We start from the raw sequence: 23,666 nt of genomic DNA on the forward strand, positions 1-23,666 counted from the left end.
GACCAATCTCCCTACTTAATGTAGATATAAAAATACTAGCCAAAATCTTGGCCCGAAGACTGGCCCAGGTTATTGAGACACTTATCCACCCAGATCAGACTGGATTCATGCCCACCAGGGGTACGGACATCAACCTGAGGAGACTCCATACACACCTATCTCTCCCTAGGGATGATACAGGGAACAGGGTCGTGGCAACGCTTGACGCCGAAAAGGCGTTCGACTCGGTTGAGTGGCCGTACCTCTGGGAAGCTCTCCACCTCTATGGGATAGGAGAAAAATTCATTAATTGGGTCAGGCTGATGTACGATTCCCCGGTCGCTAGAATCAAAACCAATGATATAATTTCCGACCCATTCCCACTCCGCAGGGGGACCCGCCAGGGGTGCCCCCTGTCCCCTCTTTTATTCGCGCTTGCAATAGAGCCTGCAGCTATCCAAATCCGCCTAGCGGAGGAGGTGGTGGGGCTTCGGGTGGGGGGATTGGTCGAGAAGGTGGCACTCTACGCGGACGACATGCTTTTATTCCTAAATGACGCGGGCCCATCTTTAACAGCAGCATTGCAGATTCTCAATACGTTTGGAGTATACTCCGGAATCCGCATCAACTGGGATAAGTCCCTTCTCTTTCCCATAGACCAAGAAGTAATCTCCCAGCCCTCTCATCCCTTGCTTAGTTGGGTGTCTCGCTTTAAATACCTAGGCATCATAATAGACAGGAACTTTACAAACTACGTTGCACTCAATGTTCAACCAGTTTTGGACCACTATGCTCGTAAGGCCCAAGCCTGGAAATCACTTCCGCTTTCAGTCGTGGGACGGGTGAACCTCTTTAAGATGCTATTTCTGCCGAGATTTAACTATGTGCTCAGGCAATCCCCAGTTTGGATCCCACTGGCCTTCTTTCGTAAGGTAGACACCATCACATCCAGCTTTATTTGGGGGGGGGGGGGTGCTCCGCGTCTCTCGCTTTCCGCCCTGCAGCTTCCTCTAGATGGTGGAGGCTTAGCCCTCCCAAATCTTAGGAAATATTTTCTGGCCTCTCTCCTGGTGACCATTCACTGGTGGTTCTCCCAGGACGAACGCAATACAGTGGTGGTCCTGGAGGCTGCGGTTGTGGGGTCCTTTGAAGCCCTCACAAACCTCCCCTTTAGGGGAGTCAATAGGTACTCCTTAATTACAACCCCTATGAAAACCACTATCAAAGCCTGGGAGGTCAGTAGGGCCGGGCAGCGGGGTCCGTGTACCCTCTCCCCATATACTCCTATTTGGGGCAACCCAAACCTCCCCCACTTCACCAGCATCCCGGACCCTCAGGTCTGGGCGAGCAAAGGAATCAAGCAAGTATCACATCTTGCTCCTTTAGGCACCCTACTCTCATTTGTTCAATTACAATCTAAATATGGTCTACCAAATCATATGCTTTTCCGCTACCATCAAGTCTGGCATGCCTGGCAAAAACAGTTCCCTGGTCGTTGGACCTGGGGGTCGGATCGCATAGAGGCCTCTCTTATGAGACAGCACTTAGAGAGACCTTTATCCGAAATATATTCCAGGTTAACTCCCCAGTCCACACCCAGGCTGGCTAAGGCGAGAGACAAGTGGGAGGTGGAGGTGGGACCCCTGACGGATAGTGAGTGGGAAGAGGTCTTGTCCAGTATGGAGGGGGTTACAATATCAGCTACAGATAAATTCCTACATCTCAAACTGATATATAGAACCTACCGCACCCCTACTCAAATGCATGCAATCTTCCCAGAAAGGTCCGATCTATGTCCTAAGTGTCAGAGGATGGAGGGCGACTTTTTTCATATGGTATGGTCCTGTGACAAGATACAAGCATACTGGTGCATGGTAGCTAAAACTATAACGGAAGTCATGGGTGAAAGGATAGTGGTTGATCCCAAATCCCTTCTCCTGGGTCTCTACACGGATGCCACGCTTTCCAATCATCAGATTATACTGGTCAAGATCCTATGTTTGTATGCCCGGCGAGAACTCTTTTTTTAAATGGTTTTCCGACCAACCTCCATCTAAGAATCCCTGGTTCAAGAGAATCAATAAAGCCATGGTCTGGTACAAACTAACCTACCTCAACAGGAAATGTCCCCTGAAATTTGAAAAAATTTGGTTTCAATGGTCTGAATACATGTCCTCTCACACACCTGATAATGGTTAAATAACTCGAGATTACTGCACAGCAGTGGGTTGACCCCTTGTTCACCTACAACACTCCCTTGTCGACGTGATGCACTCAGGGTGGGGTGGGGGGGGGGGGGGGGATGGGCTAGGGTGGGGGGGGGGGCTAGGGTGAGGGGGGGGATGGCTAGGGTGGGGGGGATCAATGTTCTGGTGCTATTCACCAGTGTTGTACTTATTTTATGTTTAAAAACCAATAAAAATTGACTGTTAAAAAAAGAAAGAGAGTTACCTGGTGAGTAACTATTGTTTTATCCAGTGATCCTCTGGGACAAGACTCTGAGATGATAAGCAAGCAATCAAACCTCAGGGTGGGTAGCAGCCTTCAAAACCTTACGCCCAAAGGCCTGCTGTTGTTCCGATAACACATCCAGTTTATAGTGTTTAACGAAAGTGTTAAAACTTGACCACGTAGCAGCTCTACAGACTTGTTCCGGGGTTGCACCTGAATTATGTGCCCAGAAAGAGGCTACAGCTCTAGTTGAATGTGCCGTGAAGGACAATGGAAGCTCCAAGTTCGATAAGGAATAAGACATACTAATAGCCTTCTTAATCCATCTAGAAATGGTAGATTTGGATGCCACACAACCTTTATTCTTGCCCCCAAACAAAATAAAGAATCAAACTTCCTAAATTCTGAAGTAGCCTTAATATACTGTAGAATACTTCTTCTAATATCTATCAGGTCCACATTTTTAATCTTTATTTTTTCCCCCTTGAACATTAAAGGAAGGGATAACAATAGATTGAGACCTATGATATTTCAAAACTAACTTTTGGAAGAAATCCTGGATCTGTCTGTAAAACTAATCTGTCTCCTAAGTCCTGAAAGTATGGAGGTTTACAAGACAACGCCTGTATCTCACTAACCCTCCTTGCTGTAGATACAGCTGTAAGAAACACTGACTTAATGGTCAAATGTAACAAATCACTCTGATCCAGTGGTTCAAATGGAGGACCTGATAACCCCTTTAACACTGAGGGCAAATCCCACTGAGAAACATTAGGTGCCTTGACCGGCACTTGTCTACTGATCGCTTTAAAAAAATCTTACCACCAGGTCATCCGTGGCCAACTTTTTACCTGTCATGGCCGCCATACCTGCACCTTTAATGTGCTAACCGCCAATCCTTTCTCCCAACCTTCCTGTAAAAAATCCAATAACGCTGGAATAGAAAAAAAATTGTGAGATGAAGAATCTAACCAATAAAAAAATGTCTTCCAATACTTAAGGTACATACTCCTAGTAGATTGTTTCCGACTTTTTAACAAAGTCTGAATAACCTTACTGGAAAGCCATTCTACCTCAGGATCCAGGCTGCTAGTTTAAATCTTTCTACATCTGGGTGCCAAAGCTTCCCCTGGTATAGCAGATCCTTTCTGTATGGAAGCTTTAGAGGAGGATCCCTTGCTAACCCTTTTAAGATTGGGAACCAGCTATCAAAACTAGCGGAGTCTTGGTTTCCCTCCATTTTTGATGACTAAAGGAATTAGAGGCAGAGGAGGAAATGCAAAAGCCAGCGGAAAGTCCCATACTTGGGAAAACGCATCTATCCCCCAAGGGTCGTCCCTTGGATTTATCGAACAAAACATTGGAAGCAAAGCATTCTGTCTCATCGCAAAAAGGTCGATCGACAGAACACCCCAGATCTCTCGGTTCAGAGACCATTCCCCCGGGAGCATTCCTGCTCAACTTGTCTGCGTCTAAATTCTGAAGACCCTTTAGATAAAGAGCCTTCAGAGAATGAAAGTTTTCTTGGGCCCAAGTACAGATCTCCTCCGCCTCCTGTTGCAACCATTCCGACCTCGTGCCTCCTTGTTTGTTTATGTAGGCCACAGTTGTGGAATTGTCTGACCTCAACATGACATGTTAGTTTTTCAACAAATGTTCTGCTTGACCTAGGGCAATCTTTACTGCCCTCAATTCTTTCCGATTGGACAAAACCTTTTTCTCTTCTTGAGACCACTGACCCTGAAAAGCCTGGCGCTCTACGTGAGCCACCCAACCCCACGAACTGGCATCTGTTGTAATGGTTGCCTCCCTGGGGTACTGCCAAAGATTCCCCTGAATCAAAATTTCCTTTTGAAGCCACCAGGCTAGATCGCTGACTACGGCCAAAGGAAGAACCAGCTCTAGATCTAGATTCTGATGGGATCTGTCCCAGTTCCTCAAAATACATTTTTGAAGAACTCTTAGGTGTGCTAAGGCCCACTGAACCGCTGGGGCAGTGGAAGACATAAGTCCCAGCATCCTCATAATGACCCTTAAGGATACCTTTGGGATTTGTTGCAGACAGGTTATTTCCTTCATAACCTTGTCCACCTTCTCCTGTGGTAGGAACATTTTTTGGGCTGCAGTATCTACTATCATTCCCAGAAATTTTAATTGTTGGGCTGGGATTAAAATGGACTTGTCTCGATTTAAAAACCAACCCAGATTTGCCTGATGCTCTAGACAAATTTTTAGCTGTGTCTCCAAAAGCTCCACTGAATTAGCAAAAATCAAAATATCGTTGAGATAAAAAAAAAAAATTACCTGAATAGACTGGTCTCTAAGCGGGACTAATGTTTCCGCCATAATCTTCGTAAAAATGTGAGGAGCTGAACTGATCCCAAAGGGGAGCAGGTAAATTGGAAGTGACACAGAGTGCCTTCTAGAGATACAGCAAATCTGAGGTATCTTTGTGAATATGGGTGAATAGGAACATGCCAGTAGGCATCCTGCAAATCTAGATCGATCATGAAAGAGTCTGCCTCCAACAGATTTCTGATAGAATGTATTGACTCCATCCTGAATCTTTTGCGCCTGACCAATGGATTCAGCTTCTTTAAGTTGAGAATTAATCAAAATTTCCCCAGGAACACGGAAGAGTAGAAACCCCTTCCCTGATCCGACTGAGGAACTGGAACGATCACATTCTGATCTATCATGTCTGTCAGAATCTGAGATAATGCTTGCGACATAACCGCATCGACTGGAGTTTTTGCTATCAGAAATCTGTTGGGGGGTACTGAGTCGAATGCCATTCGATAACCCATTTTTACAATCGAGCAAATGTAAGGGTTGACGACTGACTTTCTCCATGCATTGCTGAATCTCTTCAGTCGTCCCCCACTTGCGAGTCATTGGGATTTTTTATTTTCTTGGGGTTGAAGAAGAAAACTTCCCTTCCTATTCTTGTTGAAAGACCATCCTTTCCTTTTGATCTGTCCTCGATCTTGATTACGTGGCCGACGAAAAGGACGCTTGTTAGACTGTGTAGCCTTTTTCTTTGGAAAGACCTTCTTTTTGCTAGAGGTCCATTCCAAAGTAGTGTCCAACTCTGGTCCAAATAATAGCTTCCCAGTAAAGGGGACTGAGCATAACCTAGATTTTGAGGTAATACTACCCTCCCAGGTTTTTAACCACACAGACCTCCTGGTAACATTAGCTAATTCAGCAGCTCTAGCAGTGTATTTAATACCTTCTGCTGATGCATCTGCTAGATAACTAGTGCCTTTAAAGATCAAATCTAAGGCCACTGAAAGTTCTTCTTTAGAAGCTCCCGGCTGAATCTTATGTTTAAATTGTTCTAACCACAACAACATAGTTCTGGATACACATGTAGAGGCTATGGTCGGCCTAAAGATGGCCGAAATAGCCTCCCAGGTACGCTTAGAAAAAGTATCCGTTTTCAGATCCAAAGGATCCTTTAACAAACCCAAATCCTCAAAGGCCAACTCTCCTTTAACCATTTGAGAAAATGGTGTATTTAATCTAGGGCATTTACCCCAAACATTGACCTCCTCTTCGCTGAATTGGAAATCTCCTTTTCATACCTTTAGAAAAAATAAGTTTTTTTATCAGGCTCATTCCACTCCTTAAGAATAGATTGTCTAATCGGCTTATGGAACGGAAACACAATACTTTCATTATCTTGCCAACCTTCATAAAGCCCATCATGAGGAGTCAATGAATCCGAATTCCCTCTAGCTATCTGTAAAGTATCTATAATAGCATCGATAAGGCCATCTGTGTCTTGTACATTACATTTAGAAGGGGTTTCTTTAAATTCTTCTGCACTATCCTGGAAATCAGAAACTACTTCACCCTCAGATGAAGAAGAAACCGCTGTTACAGGAGCATCTGATTTATTACATTCACTCTTAGTTTCAGCTAATGAAGACTTAAACGGCTCAATAGTATCTGCCATTTCTTGTCTGAATGCTTTTATAGTGTCTTTCACAGAAAGGCCATCCTCTGCTAAAACTTTCTTTGAGCAGGGATTGCAAAGTGTCTTTTCCCATTCAGCTGGTAAACGCACAGTGCACACTGGGCATTTTTTCTTTGATCCATCTTTTGCCTGAAAAATATGATCAAGAAAAACAACCTCTCATTTGTATGAGACTCAGGCTGCTGAGCTGCTCCCTTGCCAAGTATTATCCCCAAAATACCTTAGACAGTCCCGGCATGTCCTCCCCCGGAGCCACCGACATTGTGTATGACTTGACCGCTTCCTAGCCACTCTGCAAGTGTCAGAGGCAGCCAGCGCCTCCCTCCGCCTCCCTTAAAGTTGAAGTTACCCGGGGCTTCTAATGGTCCCCGCAGACATCCTGTGCCCACGCAGCCACTCACAGATGCTCCGGCCCCGCCTCCGGCTCACTTCTGGAATTTCAGACTTTAAAGGGAAGGTTCAGGGAGGGTGGGTAAAAAATAAAAATCAATTTCCACTTACCTGGGGCTTCCTCCAGCCCGTGGCAGGCAGGAGGTGCCCTCGCCGCCGCTCCGCAGGCTCCCGGTGGCCGACCCGACCTGGCCAGGCCGGCTGCCAGGTCGGGCTCTTCTGCGCTCCAAGGCCCGGAACTTCTGCGTCCCACGCCGGCACGCTGACGTCATCGGATGTCCTCCGGGCTCTACTGCGCAGGCGCAGTAGTTCTGCGCCTGCGCAGTATAGCCCGGAGGACGTCCGATGACGTCAGCGCACCGGCGTGGGACGCAGAAGTTCCGGGCCTTGGAGCGCAGAAGAGCCCGACCTGGCAGCCGGCCTGGCCAGGTCGGGTCGGCCACCGGGAGCCTGTGGAGCGGCGGCGAGGGCACCTCCTGCCTGCCACGGGCTGAAGGAAGCCCCAGGTAAGTGGAAATTGATTTTTATTTTTTACCCACCCTCCCTGAACCTTCCCTTTAAAGTCTCAAAACCACTGCGCCAGCGTTGCCGTGTCCTCGCTTCCCCTGATGTTACCAGGAGCGTACTGCACAGGCACAGACCATACTGGGCCTGCGCAGTACGCTTCTGGTGCCATTAGCGGGAGTGAGGACACGGCAACGCAGGCGCAGTGGTTTTCAGACTTTAAAGTCTGAAATTCCAGAAGTGAACCAGAGGCGGGGCCGGAGCATTGGGGAGTGGCTGCGCGGGCACAGGATGCCTGCGGGAGACCATTAGAAGCCCGGGTAACTTCAACTCATTTACCCCTGACCCCCCCCCCCCTACAGTGTCCCTTTAAACTCAGCCCCGCCCTGGTTTCTGCCAGAAGTGATGTCAGCGCAAGCCGCACGCGCGGCTATTAACCACTTGATGACCCACCCTTTACCCCCCCTTAAGGACCAGTGCTGTTTTTAGTGATCTGTGCTGGGTGGGCTCTGCAGCCCCCAGCACAGATCAGGTAGCAGGCAGAGAGCTCAGATTGCCCCCTTTTTCCCCCCTATGGGGATGATGTGCAGGGGGGGGGGGTCTTATCTCTTCTGCCTGCCTGGGTGTTGCGAGGGGGGCACCTCAAAGCCCCCCTCCGCGGCAAAATTCCCCCCTCCTCTCCTACCTGCTCCCCCCCGGTGATCGGGGCTGCACAGGACGCTATCCGTCCTGTGCAGCCAGTGACAGGCTGTCCCCTGTCACATGGCGGCGATCTCCGGCCGCTGATTGGCCGGGGATTGCCGATCTGTCTTACGGCGCTGCTGCGCAGCAGCGCCGTACAATGTAAGCAAAGGAGACATGTGTCTCCTACGTTTACATTTAGTCTGCGAGCCGCAATTAGCGGCTCGCAGGCTATTCACGGAGACCCGCTCCGTGATCTGACAGGAAACGGCCGCTCGCGCGAGCGGCCTTTCCTGATTAATTAGGGAGGCACCTGGCGACGCAGAACTGCGCCGCTGGTCCTCCAGCTACCACTTTGCCGCCGCACGGTATGAGTGTGCGGTCGGCAAGTGGTTAAGCTCCCTCACAACAGACCCGGTGGATCCTTTATTCCGCTAATGCCTGTCTCCAGCAGCGTGTGAGACAGCCAAAAGTCACTTCTGACCAGGACAGAGGGATCGAGGACGCCATCTCGCTTTCTCCCTTCCAGAAAGGAGCAACCACGAGGCAAGGTAACAAACCTTGAAGCTGCCAGCCTGACCAACTCAGACTCAGCAACCCTCCTCCAAAAGACTCCCCAGGCCCTACTCACAAAGACCCGGTTCACCTGAGGGAAAGAATCCACCCTTCGCTCGTGCAGGAAATATTTCAAACTGAGGAGGTAGTCTCACGGCCTTTCTCTTATAGGGGAGGAATTGAAATATTTCCTGAGGGGCGTGGATATCTGAGTCTTGTCCCACAGGATCACTGGATAAAAAGCCCCAGGTAAGTAACTGGCTTTTTTTTTTAATTTTTATTTTTTTAATACAGTGTGAGGACATCCGAGACAAACATCAAAATATATTTTTTACTCACCAGGGGCTTCTTCCAGCCCTGAAGAGCAGTATTAGTCCCTCACTGCAGGCCCCATCCTGTTTGTGGTCCCCACTGGGCAATGATGGCGACCTGCTGGTGGGTGTGTGGGTGTGTGTAACAAATACATGGTGCTCATTGGTCTGTTCCCCCCCCCCACCCCACACAGCAATTGCAGGCTTGTGCGATTCTTGTCATTACCGCACTCCAGTCCAGGCAGCTATGGCGCAAACGGCGGCAAGTGGAAATTGCTACTCACAATGCAGCACAAGCAGCAGTGGAAAAGGGTGGAATTCCAGTTTGCTGTACAGCATTATATGAGCAGACAGATGTAGTGTCGGTGAAACTGCTATGGTCATTGTTATAAAGACAATAAATTAGTCACCTGTATTATACAATATATTTTTGGACTAGAAGACTCACTCTCTCTCAAAAGTGTGGAAAAAAAGTCACTGCGTCTTATAGTCCAAACGCAGGGAGTTCCTGACTTGTGAACGCCTGCCACTATGAACCTCCAACCCCCCACAATGTCGGGAACTTCCTGTACTGTGTCCATGCAGAGGATACGGGGACACACAGAGGACACAAGGGGGTATAGGAGGACACAAGGAAGACAAAAAGGGGCATAAGGTACAGGTCTGTGGAGTCGTAGTCGAGGAGTCGGAGCAATTTTGTGTGCCTGGAGTGGGAGTCTGGTTTCATAAACTGAGGAGTTGGCGCCTGATGATATTTGTACAAAAGATAGATAGAGAAAGACACAAGAAGGACAGAGGCAAACACATGGGGGACACAGGGAGACACAAAGAGGGTATAATCCACAAGATGCCCATTAACCATGGATGTATCAGGTTTAGTTTATATTTTAATTCCCCTGTTTTTTGTCCTCTAAACTTAGGTACGTCTTATGGTCAGGAGCGTCATATAGTCTGAAAAATATGGTATTTGTAGGGGGGGCAAATTTCCCACATGGTGCATAAATGAATGAAAATTGGAGGTTGGCACTGCTGCTACTGGCTTTAATTCACTTTTGCATCTGTAGAAGTGCCGAAAGCGCGAAACGGTTGTAAGGCTATTCAGTGCTCCTTTTCGCCTCACCACAGCCTGGTATATATATTTATTCACAGCATCCATGCACACGATGTATGCCTTTTAGATATGAAGTGCCGACCTCCATTTTTCATTCTTCTATGTACCATATTGCTTTATGGTCAGAGCACACACAGGCCTCTATTACAAAGCCGACTTTGGTGAACTTTTAGACCCCAGCAGACTCTGATCTTCCTTCAGGCACGGCAGTGCTAACGCTATTCTCCATTACTCGCATTTATGAGATTTCCCATTACCTTTGTAGTGTCTCTGTTTCAGTGCTTGGTGCTGCCTGAGGGAGAGACAATTTTACTGTCTCCATGAATGACAGATATAGGAGGAGTTATTCTGGCCAGCACAAATGCCACCTTCTTATGACGAGTGGTCTTCCCTTCAGCTTCTCTTACTGTCTTGAAGTAGGTGGAGCACTGTCAGGATGGTCTGAATTGGGCGGCCATTACCTATATGTCATTTGCAAGGATGGCACCCAGATCTGCTCGTAAGTCAGTACAGTAGTGTCCAAAATATTGCTACTTTACTATGTATTGACACAGGCAAGTCTAAACACTACTATAGACAGCTTTCCATTCTTGCTTTGAGCTGCACTTCTCACAGATGTTAATGGACACATTTTTGTGCATTCATACTGATGAATGATTCATCAGTCTGCATAGTATCGTTATCTAATCTCAAAGTAGTCTCACTTGTTTTTTTGTTTTCACTCTAGATAATTCAGGGCTCCACCTACTGGTGTCACACGATACATATGAAGTACTCCATAGTTACCAGACTATACAAAATAAAAATAGATTTTATTACTAAATACAATATATTACACACTGCCTTTTCTAGGCCTCCTGTCACAATTTTTCTAAGAGAATCACTTCAAGATACAGTGGCAGTTACTAGAATTTATATTTCAGTGCATAGTAACATCTGGAGTTCCTCAGTGACTGATGGCTGCAACTCACTATGCACTATGCACATACTGCATCTTCAGGCTAGGTTCACAGTGGTCAGTTGCATAACTCACGCACTATAATGACTGTGAACTGCAATGGAGACTGGCCATAGACTTTAATACAAAGCCTGCATGCAGCGAGTTAGAATAACACGATACGTTACTGTAAACAGCCCCAGAGAATTGTATGGGCAGTGAGCTGGCATGCAGAATTATTCTGCAATGTAACTGACCACTGAACAGGGCTTCAAGAGTCACACCCACCATAAATAGGCAGCAATGGCATGACTTGCCCGAAAATCTCAAATGCTGCTGCTGCAAACTATATCCCACCAGAAATTCTGCTGTAACCTATCAGACATGTATTTATTATAATTACACTTTTATTTGGGATAAAAGGCATTTGTCCTTAGCAGCAGAATGTCCATTTTTCATCGATTCAACTTTTGTCTGAGTCTCCTAATTTCAAATGTCTATATTCAGTTTAATATTCGTTTTCCCTACAAGCATCTGTAAAAGTACACATATTACAATGGTTACAAACATGCTCTGTCACATGCCAAGTATCATGTGGGCCAGCTTTGATCCAAACTATCTTTTTACATTCAGAGCTATAAACTTTAAAGGAAGCATGGTTTGCCGTTTGCTTGAAGAGGAGCTTTAACCCAGGACTGAACTTCATCCCAATCAGTTGCCATTATCCCCTTTGCCACAAGATATATTTACCCTTTCTCTCAAATAGATCACCTGTATGCATGATATTGTGGTAAAACCCCTCCCACAGTGTGATGTCAGAGCCATGGTCCTGACAGTTAGCGGTCTGTGAACCTCGTTTCATTGTGGGAAATAACTGCTGTTTCTAACCTCCCTCTGTGTGTAGAACTCTCAGTAATGAAAATTCCGTACAGATAACCTGGCAGGACTATAGAGGTCAAAACCTGTGATAAATGTCAGTAAGTACATCAGGGTGAGGAAAGATTTTACAATAGGCAAACACTGAATGGGACAGATGGGACAAAGGTTAACTGAACAGCAATGTGGAGGCATCTATTGGTATCTGAAACCACTGTGGAGGACAAATTAAAATGCCTGACAGATCTCACTTATCTCATCCCAAAAGAGGTCATCCAGCATACCAATTAGCCTCATTGCTTTCTCTACTGAATCCCAACATATCATCAAAGTCTTTTTGAAACCCACAGGGACCCAATGCCTCATTTACGAATAGTAATGCAACAGTCATGTCGGTACGGTAGCTTAATACACCAGCAGTTTATATTTGTGATGCCAGCTCATTATCTCTTTAAATGAATTAAGACAAACATGTTTGTCAAGTCTTATGAAACTCACAACCTTCTTTATTGCTACTGTACTTCAGGCAGCTTCCTAGTCATGCGCTCTGGCAGAGAGACAAATCCATTGAAAAAAAGTCAGTTACTGCTTTGTTCTATTATGGGGTTTTGCACTTCTGACATTATTTAATCCGTATCTGTTCACATCACAGACTCTACCAGCAAATGTTTTTCTTTTTAGGATTAGATTATGTAAAGATAATTCTTGGTAATTACAAGGCTAGGTTTGGACAGATTTCAAAAATAGCTACCGTAGATTATTGAATTCAGTGTTATGTCTTTCATGTTTACATTATTTGATTTTACAAATAAACAGTAGTTGAATGGAGTGTGCCATGTTTTACAGCTAAGGTTACATTTTAATAACTTTAGGGTGTATATACTAAACTGTGGTAAGCAGAATTATGTAGGTAAAGCGTTACAGCACAATGAGTAGAGTAAATGCATGGCATGTAATGTATTGCATTCTACAGAACTCATCATGCGTTATTTATATATGTGTAAAAAAAAAAAAAAAAAGGACGCCTGGAAAAAAGGCAACCACACAGAACCTTCTTCCCTCTACCGATTCCCAACCTTACCCCCCCCCCTCCCCCTCCCGATGGTGCCTAAATTTAACCCCTACCCTGATGATTGACCTTAACCCCCCACTCCTAACACCGACAACCTCTGCCATGAAGCCACGATTAGGGTCAATATAGGGAGATTTGGGAGAAGCACCCACTACTTATAGCTGCAGTTTGTGTAGTCCCAGGGCCTGCTAATTTATTTGGCGCCCAGATTTCCCTGTATTGCCGCTAATCGCAGCTTTTTACATCGCTGCCTATGCACCACAGGCATCTTTTTCCTGCTCCCTGTTATTCTGCTTAATGCAGTCTAGTGCATTAATCCCTTTATCACCTCCTGAGGACCAGATAATAAACCTTAGAACAGAAAGAAGGTGCAAATTATTTTTGCTCATAACTACACACAGCTAATGTTTATAGTTTCAATACATTTGGATGTGCTTTATAGGCCTCTCTGTAATTCAATCATTTTAGTCCTGGGCTGGGTGCCATGTCCCTGCCCCCACTAAACCTGTTAGCATAGGAAAATTCACTCACAGGCTGATAACTAGGTAGACTATTTTCTACTTTCCCTCCCAACACAGTATGCACATGCACATGCACTGGCATGCATCAGTTGCTTGTAATGGACCTGCAGTACATGCATACACACTTTGTTACATCTGCCACAGCAGAGAACTGCCTGGGTATTAATGGTTCTGGACAGCATTACCCTCGTCTATGTCCCCTGTCTTGGCTGTATTTGTGGGTCTGCAGACAACTGTGGATAAGATACACATTTTTTGTTTTTAAAGATACAGTATATATAGAAACACAAAGCATATAAACGTAGATTCACTAAACTGCATTGAGCAGAATAGCAGGGGCAAACCCAGGATTTTCAAGGGGGGGGGGGGGGGGGGAAGAGGGAGGATTCCTGCAAGGTCTCCCTTAGCCATGCACAATACAGTATGATAATATGGTAGGACATCATGCTGGGTACACATAATGCAATTTCCCGCCCGACTGACAGGACCTGACAATTATTTCCTAAATGTCGGATCTGCTCCTGATCGACAACGGGATCGATCAGGAGCAGTTTGGATACAGATAATAATGAGGACAGCCGACATTGGTTATGAAGGGGAAAGAGAAGCATTCACACAGCAGGGCACAGGGCTGTGGTCATACATGACTGTTAAGTTCCCCAGAGCTGCTCCATGCTCTGTGCACATGCTGCTGCTACATTCAAAGTCATCTGTAGCAGGGAAAGAAAGGGGCAGCGCTGTGAGCTGCAGGATGATTGCAGATATTGTGGTGTCTCAACTGGTGCTTGTCCCCAGACACTGCACTGTCCTTGGTCTGAGGGGAGGAATTCTAGGCAGCTGTAATCTCCCCCTATGTTTGTCTATGAATAACGTGCGTAAATCTTACCACACAATGAGTATAGTGTAATGTATTGCACGTAATGTATTGTTCTACTTATTGTGTGGTAAGACTTTGTGCATGTTTTTCTGCTTACTGCAGTTCTTTTTTCAACGGGTTCCCATTTACTTTAAAACAGAAGAAGGTGTTTGTAAATGTTCAGGTTAACTTGACCAAGAAGGTACTCCCATAATGCATCATTTAGGCAGGAAGCACACAATCACTAGCCTTTTTTCCTGCATCCAAAATCTCATAAAACATAAGTCAATGGGATGGCTCACAATGAAATGCGGTTTATGCATGTGGGAAAAAAGAAAGGCCTGCAGCATAATAGCGCACTCCTTGTGCTGCAGTGGACTGACACACATTAAATGTTCATGTATAAGTGAAGACATTTCTTCTCCACAGTGACAAGTGTGCTTCCTGCCAAACAGCTGGTTTCCACTGAGCCGGTGTGCTCCTCGTGGGACGTGGCCCCGATAAGACTGGTAACTCACGGAGACACATGCTGAAGCCTCTATTCCACGTGGTTCTGCCAGACAACTGCTTATGCAGAACCTGCTGTTGTCCCTGGCTTACAAACCCTAGACAAATGCCAGCCTACAGTGAATTTTTGCCTTTAAATTGTCTTATTCACTAACTGTGTTGAGACATCGAGGATATCTCGGCCATTGTGTATCTATTGCTATTAAAGTACATACGGACATGGTGATCCCAGTGTGACCCCACTTTAGTTTATATAGTGGGTAGTCACTACTTGGGAGTGAATTCCGTTAACCACTTCAGCCCTCAGTCATGTTTCACTTTATGCATCCAAGCAATTTTCACCTCGCCTATAACTTTATCACTACTTATCACAATGCACTGATCTGTATCTTGTTTTTTCCGCCGCCAATTAGGCTTTCTTTGGGTGGTACATTTTGCTAAGAGCTACTTTACTGTAAATGCATTTTAATAGGAAGAATAAGAAAAAAAAACTGAAAAAAAATATCATTTCTCAGTTTTCGGCCATTATAGTTTTAAAATAATACATGCCTCCATAATTAAAACCCATGTATTGTATTTGCCTAATAGTCCTGGGTATTACACCATTTAAATTATGTCCCTATCACAATGTATGGCGACAACATTTTATTTTTTGCATCCATCACTATCAACAAGCTTATAATTAAAAAAAAAAAGATAGATTTCATCTTTACATAGATATTTAAAAAGTTTAGACCCTTAGGTAAATATTTACATTTTCGTTTTTTTATTTTAATGTTTTTTTTTTGTTTTTTTATTAAACATTTTATTTGGGTATTTTTGGGAGGGTGGGCTGTAAATAGTAATTCTTTTTATGTAAAAATGTGTTTATTTTTTTTTTTAACATGTAGATGTAGTTTTACTATTTGGCCACAAGATGGCAACCATGAGTTTATTTACATTACGTCACTAAGCGTAACATGTACTCTTAGAGGGACATAGGGGGGGATGCAAGAGGCAGAAAGAGCGAGGTTTCCGAGCAGCCATGGGCTCAAATTCGGATTCGGTTGATCCGGATAGTTGCTATCCAGATTTCACCCAGTAATGCTGTGCGGGCTGGGCGGGGGGGGTCAAGCTTACCTGTCTGACGTCTTCTTCGGTCCGTCCCTCGGTGCCTCCCACGATGCGCTCCAAGCGGCGGTCACGTGATTACAAACACTTCCTGCTTCCGGGTTTAAGGAGGAAGTGTTTGTAATCACGTGACGCGCATGGACCGCATCGTGGGAGGCACCGAAGGACGGACCGAAGCTGACGTCAGACAGGTAAGCTGCACAGCATTACTGGGTGAAATCCGAATAGCAACTATCCGGATCACCCGAATCCGAATTTTAGCCCATCGCTGCTTCTGAGAGAAAAGGGATCAATGATCGGGCACCATGTCCTGATTCATTGATTCCCAGGCTAAAGAACCGCGGCCACGTCCAAAAGGCCAAAGTAGTTAAAAGTCCCCCCCATACAGGGGATCAATCAAAAAAGAATTTGTATGGTGACTTAATTTTATTATATGTAACACTTATTGCGATGGTTATATCAGCTTGTGTCTGTTCTGGCTATATGTGTCTTCTCTTAAATATGTTTTGTGTGTTTATAATAAAATATACATTTTAATTATTACATGATCTGACTCAAAACTCGTCTTATTATCTCTGAATATATTGAAAAGCTGGTTGTCCCCAAAAGCCCTATATGCCCATATCAATACTAGCATCTTTTATGAGGGCTAAACCGGGCATACCTATATAAAACTTTATTTCAGAATACTTAGGGCATTTGAATCAGAAGACTGGTGACTATCTGCTGTCTGCAATCTTTCCTGGGTTTGTACAAGGCAAGGGGAGAACACAGAACTTGAGAGAGGCCTCAATAGGATCCTGAGGTTCCCCGCTCTTTAGGCAAGTATCTCTATTTGCACTCCTGCTTCGGTTTGGGTACACTTTAAAGGACAACTGTAGTGAGAAGAATATTAAGGCTGCCATATTTATTTCCTTTTAAACAATACCAATTGCTTGGCAGCCCTGCTGATCAATTGTGCTGCAGTAGTGTATGAACACCAAAAACAGGCATGCGGCTAATCTTGTCAGATTTGACAAAAATGTCAGAAACACCTGATCTGATGCATGCTTGTTCAGGGGCTATGGCTAAAAGTATTAGAGGCAGAGAATTAGCAGGATAGCCAGGTAACTGGTGTTGCTTAAAAATAAAATAAATTATGGCAGCCTCCATATCCCTCTCTTTACAGTTGTCTTTTAAGCTTAGTGAGTGAATATGCAAATAAGTCCTTTATATCCCTAAGAAGCCAGCCACACATTTAGAGCAATCAGCGTACAGCATGCCTATAGCCTATTCATTTTAAAGAACTATATGGTTATCTTGCAGAAACTTGTTCCAGGCTATGTTGGCCTCACCAGGTATAAAACGGATATATACAGGACTGTTTTGGCTAAAACACTACTTACTGGATCAGCCAGAATAACAACCTGGACTGTGGCTTTCCCTGGAGTGTCCAGGCTCACAAGAGGGGTCAGTATCTTTTGATTCTCTTTTTTCATGATTTCCTCAATGCCTGAAAGCTGTAAAGAAAAAATGGTGACTAAAAACATTACAAAGATGTGAGAAACGGTTAGATGTGAAACTGTAAACATAATGCAATACAAATTGTTATGGTATGTTTTCCAATGTCACATATAAAATGTGATTTTATCTGTGAAGATTCTAGTATATCTAGGTCATAGTACAGTATAATCTCATTATCGTAAACTCTGATATAGTAAAACTTCGGGTATAGTAAACTAAATGCCCCGGTCAAGCACCATTATAAGTACAGTATATGGGAGTAACGCCTGGTACAGTAAACCCCAGATGTAATAGAACTGTTATAGTAAGCCTGTTTTTTGACCTCTGCAGTATTCTGTATCCGGCTGTAGTGGAAAGTGTACTTACATGCGTCATACATCAGTTGGAGACCCATGGTAAGTGGGTGGGCTGGCACTAATCCATAAAATGGACCTGAACTCTTGCACAGGACAGAAGGAAGTCATAGAGAAATGCACCTTGTATGTATTTTGAGAGTCTAGCCTGTCTAATTCCCCCTCATCTGTGGCTAATCACAATTGTAATTTGATCACTCAGCAATGTCAGCTTGCTGCCTCAGTAGAGCAGCAAATTTGTAAACACAGGATGTTAACCCTATGTCTGCTTCCATGAAAAACGGGAAGTAGACACACTGCAGACTTATTGCACAATTTGTATCAGCTGTAAGAGAAATGTTTTTCTTTTGCCATTATGCTATTGCTTATCTTTTAGAGCAGAGAGGAAGTTCTGAGTTCAGGTCTGCTTTAAGGCAGGTGTGATAGAAAAAAACAAACAGGTGAGGCGGGAGAGAACAGGATCCACAGGATAGGTTTACTTACCAGCTTCTTCCAGCCTGCCATAGTCCTTCAGGTCCCTCCGTTGTGCAGCTGCTGCCTCTGAAAGATCACTGAATAGAACTCCAGTGACAGGCTGCTGCGCATGTGTGGTCCTGTCCTCGCACCTGTTCAGTTGCACTCCCATCACCAGGAGTGACCTGCGCATCTCAGAAGAACTGTGCTGAGCATGCACAGAATGCTCATGGAGACAGGAGCGTGATCAAGGAGACGAGCAGAAGTTACCGCGCTTGCACAGTAACCATGACTGAAGTTCTAGACAACATAGGGGACCAAGAGGATGCAGAGGGACTTGAGGGACTACAGGGAGCTGAAAGAAGCCGCAAGTAAGTAAAAATCTACACTTTTGATCCAATTCAGGTGTGTCTCTGCAGGTGAATTGTTAAATGACATGGCGGCATGAGGTGTCTCATGGTGCTAAAGTGAAATCACAATGCTTACTAAATGTGGCACTGACCATCACTTATGTATAGAGAGATAATGGTTTCTCAATTTAAATAAGGAATGGTGCTGGAAGCAAATGCTAGCCATAAAAAAAACACTACCTATTCCTTCATTACATAGTTGAAAATGTACAGTCAAAATTGCTTTGTTTTTTGATGTGAAAGCTACAACATCTGATCACACCAGCATGTACTGTAAGCCATTGCAAGCTGGCTACGGATGCCTAAGAGGACTGATACAGATATTTTGTATCCATGAAGATCTACTTGAAAAGAAACTTCACAGGTCTGAAGATTTTGCATTACTTCAATACATATCCTATCAAGGGTATATATGACACTGAATGTTTTGTTTGGCCATTTTCTGATTATTCACATCTAAAAAAAAAACCATATATATTATTAATACCAACCTCATCTTTTGGGCATGCAAATGCAATTCTGCCAAATGCGGTCCCATGGTCTACAGGTCCACCGATTTCTTGCAGCTCAAGCTTGCACTGCAAAGCCAAACATTTCTCACATCAACATGGCACATTTTCACTGACAAGCTACAAGAGTAAAAATCATGTACCTGTACAACCAGTACTACCACAATTAACCTCCAAAGAAGCAATTTACACAGGATTTTCAGAGTACTACTTATGTAAGCAGAAATGCACTCAGTTGAGGCTATGTTAGTGGTGATGAACTCAACATTTGGTGCTGAAGCAACATGAGGAAAGTTATGGGTAGTCACTCTCACAACGATTATATTACATCATACTCGAGGCTTGTGACAGGTTTATGCAGTAAAAAAAAATAATAAAAAATTATCTCACTGCAGGTGCAGCACGAGACTGAAATCACACTGTTAATTTATTAACCTTTCAGCAATCTATGCCAATTTTTTCATCAGATGCCATCTTTCAACGCGATTTGAACAATCTAATCTAATGGAAATTATCGATTGTTCCCATTAACGGAACGATTTAAGAAGGTTTTAGATTCCGATTCAATCATAAAATCAAACTTTCGGATCAATAATGTGCAGATGCAAATTTTTTTCCCACATTCGATCCAAGTTTCCTGCAACACTTTGTTATATGTCCAATGTAGATGCTTAGAGAACATTTACTAAAATCAGGCCCTGTATGCCCTACCTGTGTTTCCTCCCACAACCCAAAAACACACTGAAAAGTTAATTGGCTTCCCCAAACACTGGTCTTAAAGGATGTCCAAGCTAAAAAGAAATAGAGTACGTACATATGTCAGGAACGTTATCCAGTCAAGTATTGTAAACAGCCCCGTTTCTAGGTTCCTGGGAGATCCGGGGCACCCCCGGGCACCAAAAAGGAATGAGTGTGCGGCGCGCTACCGCCGCGGCGAAAAATGGGTGTGACCATGCCGTATAAAGTGGGCGTGATCATAGGTGAGGCCAAATGTACTTGAACATAGCAGTGGCATAACTTAAAGGGATACTGTAGGGGGGGGAGGGGTCAGGGGAAAATGAGTTGAAGTTACCCGGGGCTTCTAATGGTCCCCCACAGACTTCCTGTGCCCACGCAACCACTCCCCAATGCTCCGGCCCCACCTCCAGTTCACTTCTGGAATTTCAGACTTTAAAGTCTGAAAACCACTGCGCCTGCGTTGCCGTGTCCTCACTCCCGCTAATGGCACCAGGAGTGTACTGCGCAGGCCCAGTATGTTCTGTGTCTGCACCGTGCGCTCCTGGTGACATCAGAGGAAGCGAGGACACGGCAACGCAGGCGCAGTGGTTTTCAGACTTTAAAGTCTGAAATTCCAGAAGTGAACTGGAGGCGGGGCCGGAGCATCGGTGAGTGGCTGCGCGGGTACAGGATGTCTGTGGGGGACCGTTAGAAGCCCCGGGTAGCTTCAACTCATTTTCCCCCGACCCCCCTACAGTATCCCTTTAAATATATTTAATAGGCAGTATTTCACATATATAAGCCCCTCAACTGGCTTCTGTCTTGCCTTCGGCTGGCTGGCCTGTGCGCTGTACTCGGCTGGTGGTGATGCTGTGCCAGCCTGGCTGACTGTGATGCTGTGCTGGCCTGGCTTTGCTAGGTGACTTGCTGGGGCTTTGCTGGGCTGGGGGGCTTTACTAGGCTTTGCTTGGCTGTATTGCTTTGCTGAGCTGGGACCAGGAGGCTTTGCTAGGCTGGGAGTTTGCTTTGCTGAGTGTTCTGCTTTGCAAGGCTGGAGCCATGGGGCTTTGCTTGGCTGTAGATAGGTGGCTTCCCCCAGTATAGATTATATAGGCAGCTTCCCCAGTATAGATTATATAGGCAGCTTCCCCCAGTATAGGTTAGATAGGCAGCTTCCCCCAGTATAGAGGTGCATATACACATCAGACTATAGTCTTTGGAAAATGAAAGATCACAGACCAATCTTACCACCCTTCATGTAGTATGAGAGCCATACCTTCACAGTCTTTTCTATGGAGCTGAACTCCCCATCAGAAAAAAATCTTTGCAAGATGCTGCACACAAAGATGCTGTACAGACACAAAAGATCTGTTCCTGCCAAAGATCCGTTCCTGCAAAACGCATTCATAGTCTATGATATCTGCAGATCCTCATACACACCTTGTTTAACTGATATTCATCTGCAGATCAGATCCACCAGGAACAAGTTCCAGGCCGGTGCCCCGGATCAAAGGCCCTAGCGACACCCCTGCCTATTAACATGGGCAGCCCTCATGTCTCCCATTATGCCCCAACACAGCATGTGCAGATAGTACCACCCAACACAGTATGTGCAGATAGTACTCCCCAACACAGTATGTGCAGGTAGTATGCCCTCCAACACAGCATGTGCAGATAGTATGCACTCCATTACAGCATGTGCAGATAGTATGCCACCAACACAGTGCAGATATCGTGACCCTAACATAGCAAGTCTTCTGTGAGCCATGAGGTCACCCAATGGCCTGCCACAGCCTGCAGCACAATCTCACCCATACACACACACGATCTCTGTTGAAACATATGCAGTGCAATCCTCAATTTCCCCTTCGCAAAGAAACCATAACAACATTCCTGCACAGCTCTGACCAAGATATATGTGATTATGCTTGTTACAAGTTATTACCTCCACCCAGTAACCCAGAAGCCAGCAAATGTCTGCTTTCTGGCTTCCATGTGGAAGGGTGGTGCCAGAACCACTATTCTATATGTGGGCCACCAATATTTAAAGATGCAGCAGACCACATCTATAAGCAATACATTGTGTGTGTGTGGGGCCAGTAAAAAAGCCACAGGGGCCGCATTTGGCCCACGGGCCTTAGTTTGAGGAACAATGAGATATAGTATACTCTGCGAGTGTTGGGAACGGGAGTGCGGGCACAGCAAAGTAAAAAAGACACAACTCGGGGGTTCGGGGACAGTCCTGTATTGTATTGGATAACAATATTGGACACGTATGTATTCTAAATTCCTTTTTTCTGCTTGGATATCCTTTAAGCTGACCATACACTTATAGACTGATACCCAACATGGGATAAAGATTGCTTCCTCCCTGAAAGTAATAGATTCCTACCACACATAGCACATCCAACAGGGAATATTTTGAAAAAAAAAAAATCGATCGAACTACAGCATTGCTCTGTTTGACATTGTGCAAAGCATTGGCCTACTACTGCTCCTGCCCCATCCCCCGTTAACCTAGATTTTCTGTCTCGTTCGATCAATACTTTTGATTCATTTTTTTTTTTTGTCAAAAGCAATGTGACATTTTGGGGGAAATCACTTCTCAGCAAATTAATTAAATCTGCAGGAAATCAAACTGAAAAATCAATGAGTTTTTGGGTACGTTTAGACTATGGTAAGGACATTAGACTATGATAATAATAGAGATTAGAGCTCTGCTGAGAACATTGTTTTGTACTCAGTAAAGTGCTGTTGAAAAAGTTATACATGCATAATAATGGTGTGGGACATCAGATTCGAAAGCTGGCTTATTGCTAGCTGCATTTTACAATAAACAGCTTATTTTAAGAAATTGCAGTCACTTTAAAGTAAGTCAGAAATACAATTAATATTTTGTATATGAATATGGAAGACTGTCTTGCTGCATACGTTTGTGGGTGGTCTAATTATGAGAAAAGTCTCGGGCAGGGAACACACTAAGCAGAAACGCTAGCATTGCAGAAAATGCAGCGAAAACGCACATAATACAAGTCAATGGGCTGCATGTAAATACGCATATACTTGCATTTTGCAATGTGCGTTTTTAAAAACGCTGGTTTTGTTGCATATTTTTCAAAAACGCAAATAATTCAATGGTGAGTCAATGGTGACACAGAGGTATTGCGTTTTAGTGCGGGTTTTAAGTTTGATGTACTTCCGCTTCCAATTTACTTCCTAGTGTTTTGCATAAAACGCATACAAAAATGCATGCAAAACATACAAAATGCATATGCGTTTTGTATATGCGAATCGCAAACGCATTAAAACACATTCAAAATGCAAGAAAACGCATGTGTGGGAAAAATGGAAACACACAGAAAACTCACGTAAAACGCATAAAAAATGCACAAACACATATGCAGCAAAACCCGACCTTTTCCGCACTGCTAAGTGTGCACCCAGCCTCATATATACTGTCATTTAGAGTATTCATTTTTGTTTTTTTGTCAAATAGGTGTGGAATTACCTGCAATAAAACAAATATGTAACTTAAGTAAGCCTTTTATAAAGCACAACAATAATTTGGAACAAGTATTACCTGGTTGTCTGCATAACCCAGTAACACAGATTTCTTGCCGTCATCTTCATGATATATTTTCAGGCCAAGCAGACCATTCCAGTATGCAATAGATTTCTTAATGTTGGATACAGCAAGAGTGACTTTCTGCACTGGATCTGAGAATACAGATAAAGAAGTCATGTTTATGCTGTACGTGGTAGCTGGCTCTGGTGTATACTGTAATGAGATCTCTTCTGGCTTATAAGGCTGTCCTCCTCAAAGTAGTCAGGTCCATCAAGATGTATCAAAGTAGAAGTCACACTTCATTTTTATTGTT

The 23,666-nt window shown here is 44.4% G+C and overlaps 1 protein-coding gene across 2 annotated transcripts in view; it reads right to left on the minus strand.

Annotated features, from left to right (window-relative positions):
- Positions 1–23,666, minus strand: part of GLOD4 (glyoxalase domain containing 4) — a 72,714-nt gene that overhangs the window by 13,891 nt on the left and 35,157 nt on the right. For both annotated transcript variants that reach the window (XM_068268608.1, XM_068268607.1), the window contains exons 5-7: positions 23,369–23,505; positions 19,054–19,140; positions 17,229–17,342 (exon numbers count right to left, since the gene is read on the minus strand). In XM_068268608.1, the coding sequence (XP_068124709.1) occupies positions 17,229–17,342; positions 19,054–19,140; positions 23,369–23,505 (338 nt within the window). The remainder of the gene's footprint in view (positions 1–17,228; positions 17,343–19,053; positions 19,141–23,368; positions 23,506–23,666) is intronic.

This window comes from Hyperolius riggenbachi, chromosome 2 (genome assembly GCF_040937935.1).
Source record: "Hyperolius riggenbachi isolate aHypRig1 chromosome 2, aHypRig1.pri, whole genome shotgun sequence".
In the NCBI taxonomy this organism is placed as follows: Eukaryota; Metazoa; Chordata; class Amphibia; order Anura; family Hyperoliidae; genus Hyperolius; species Hyperolius riggenbachi.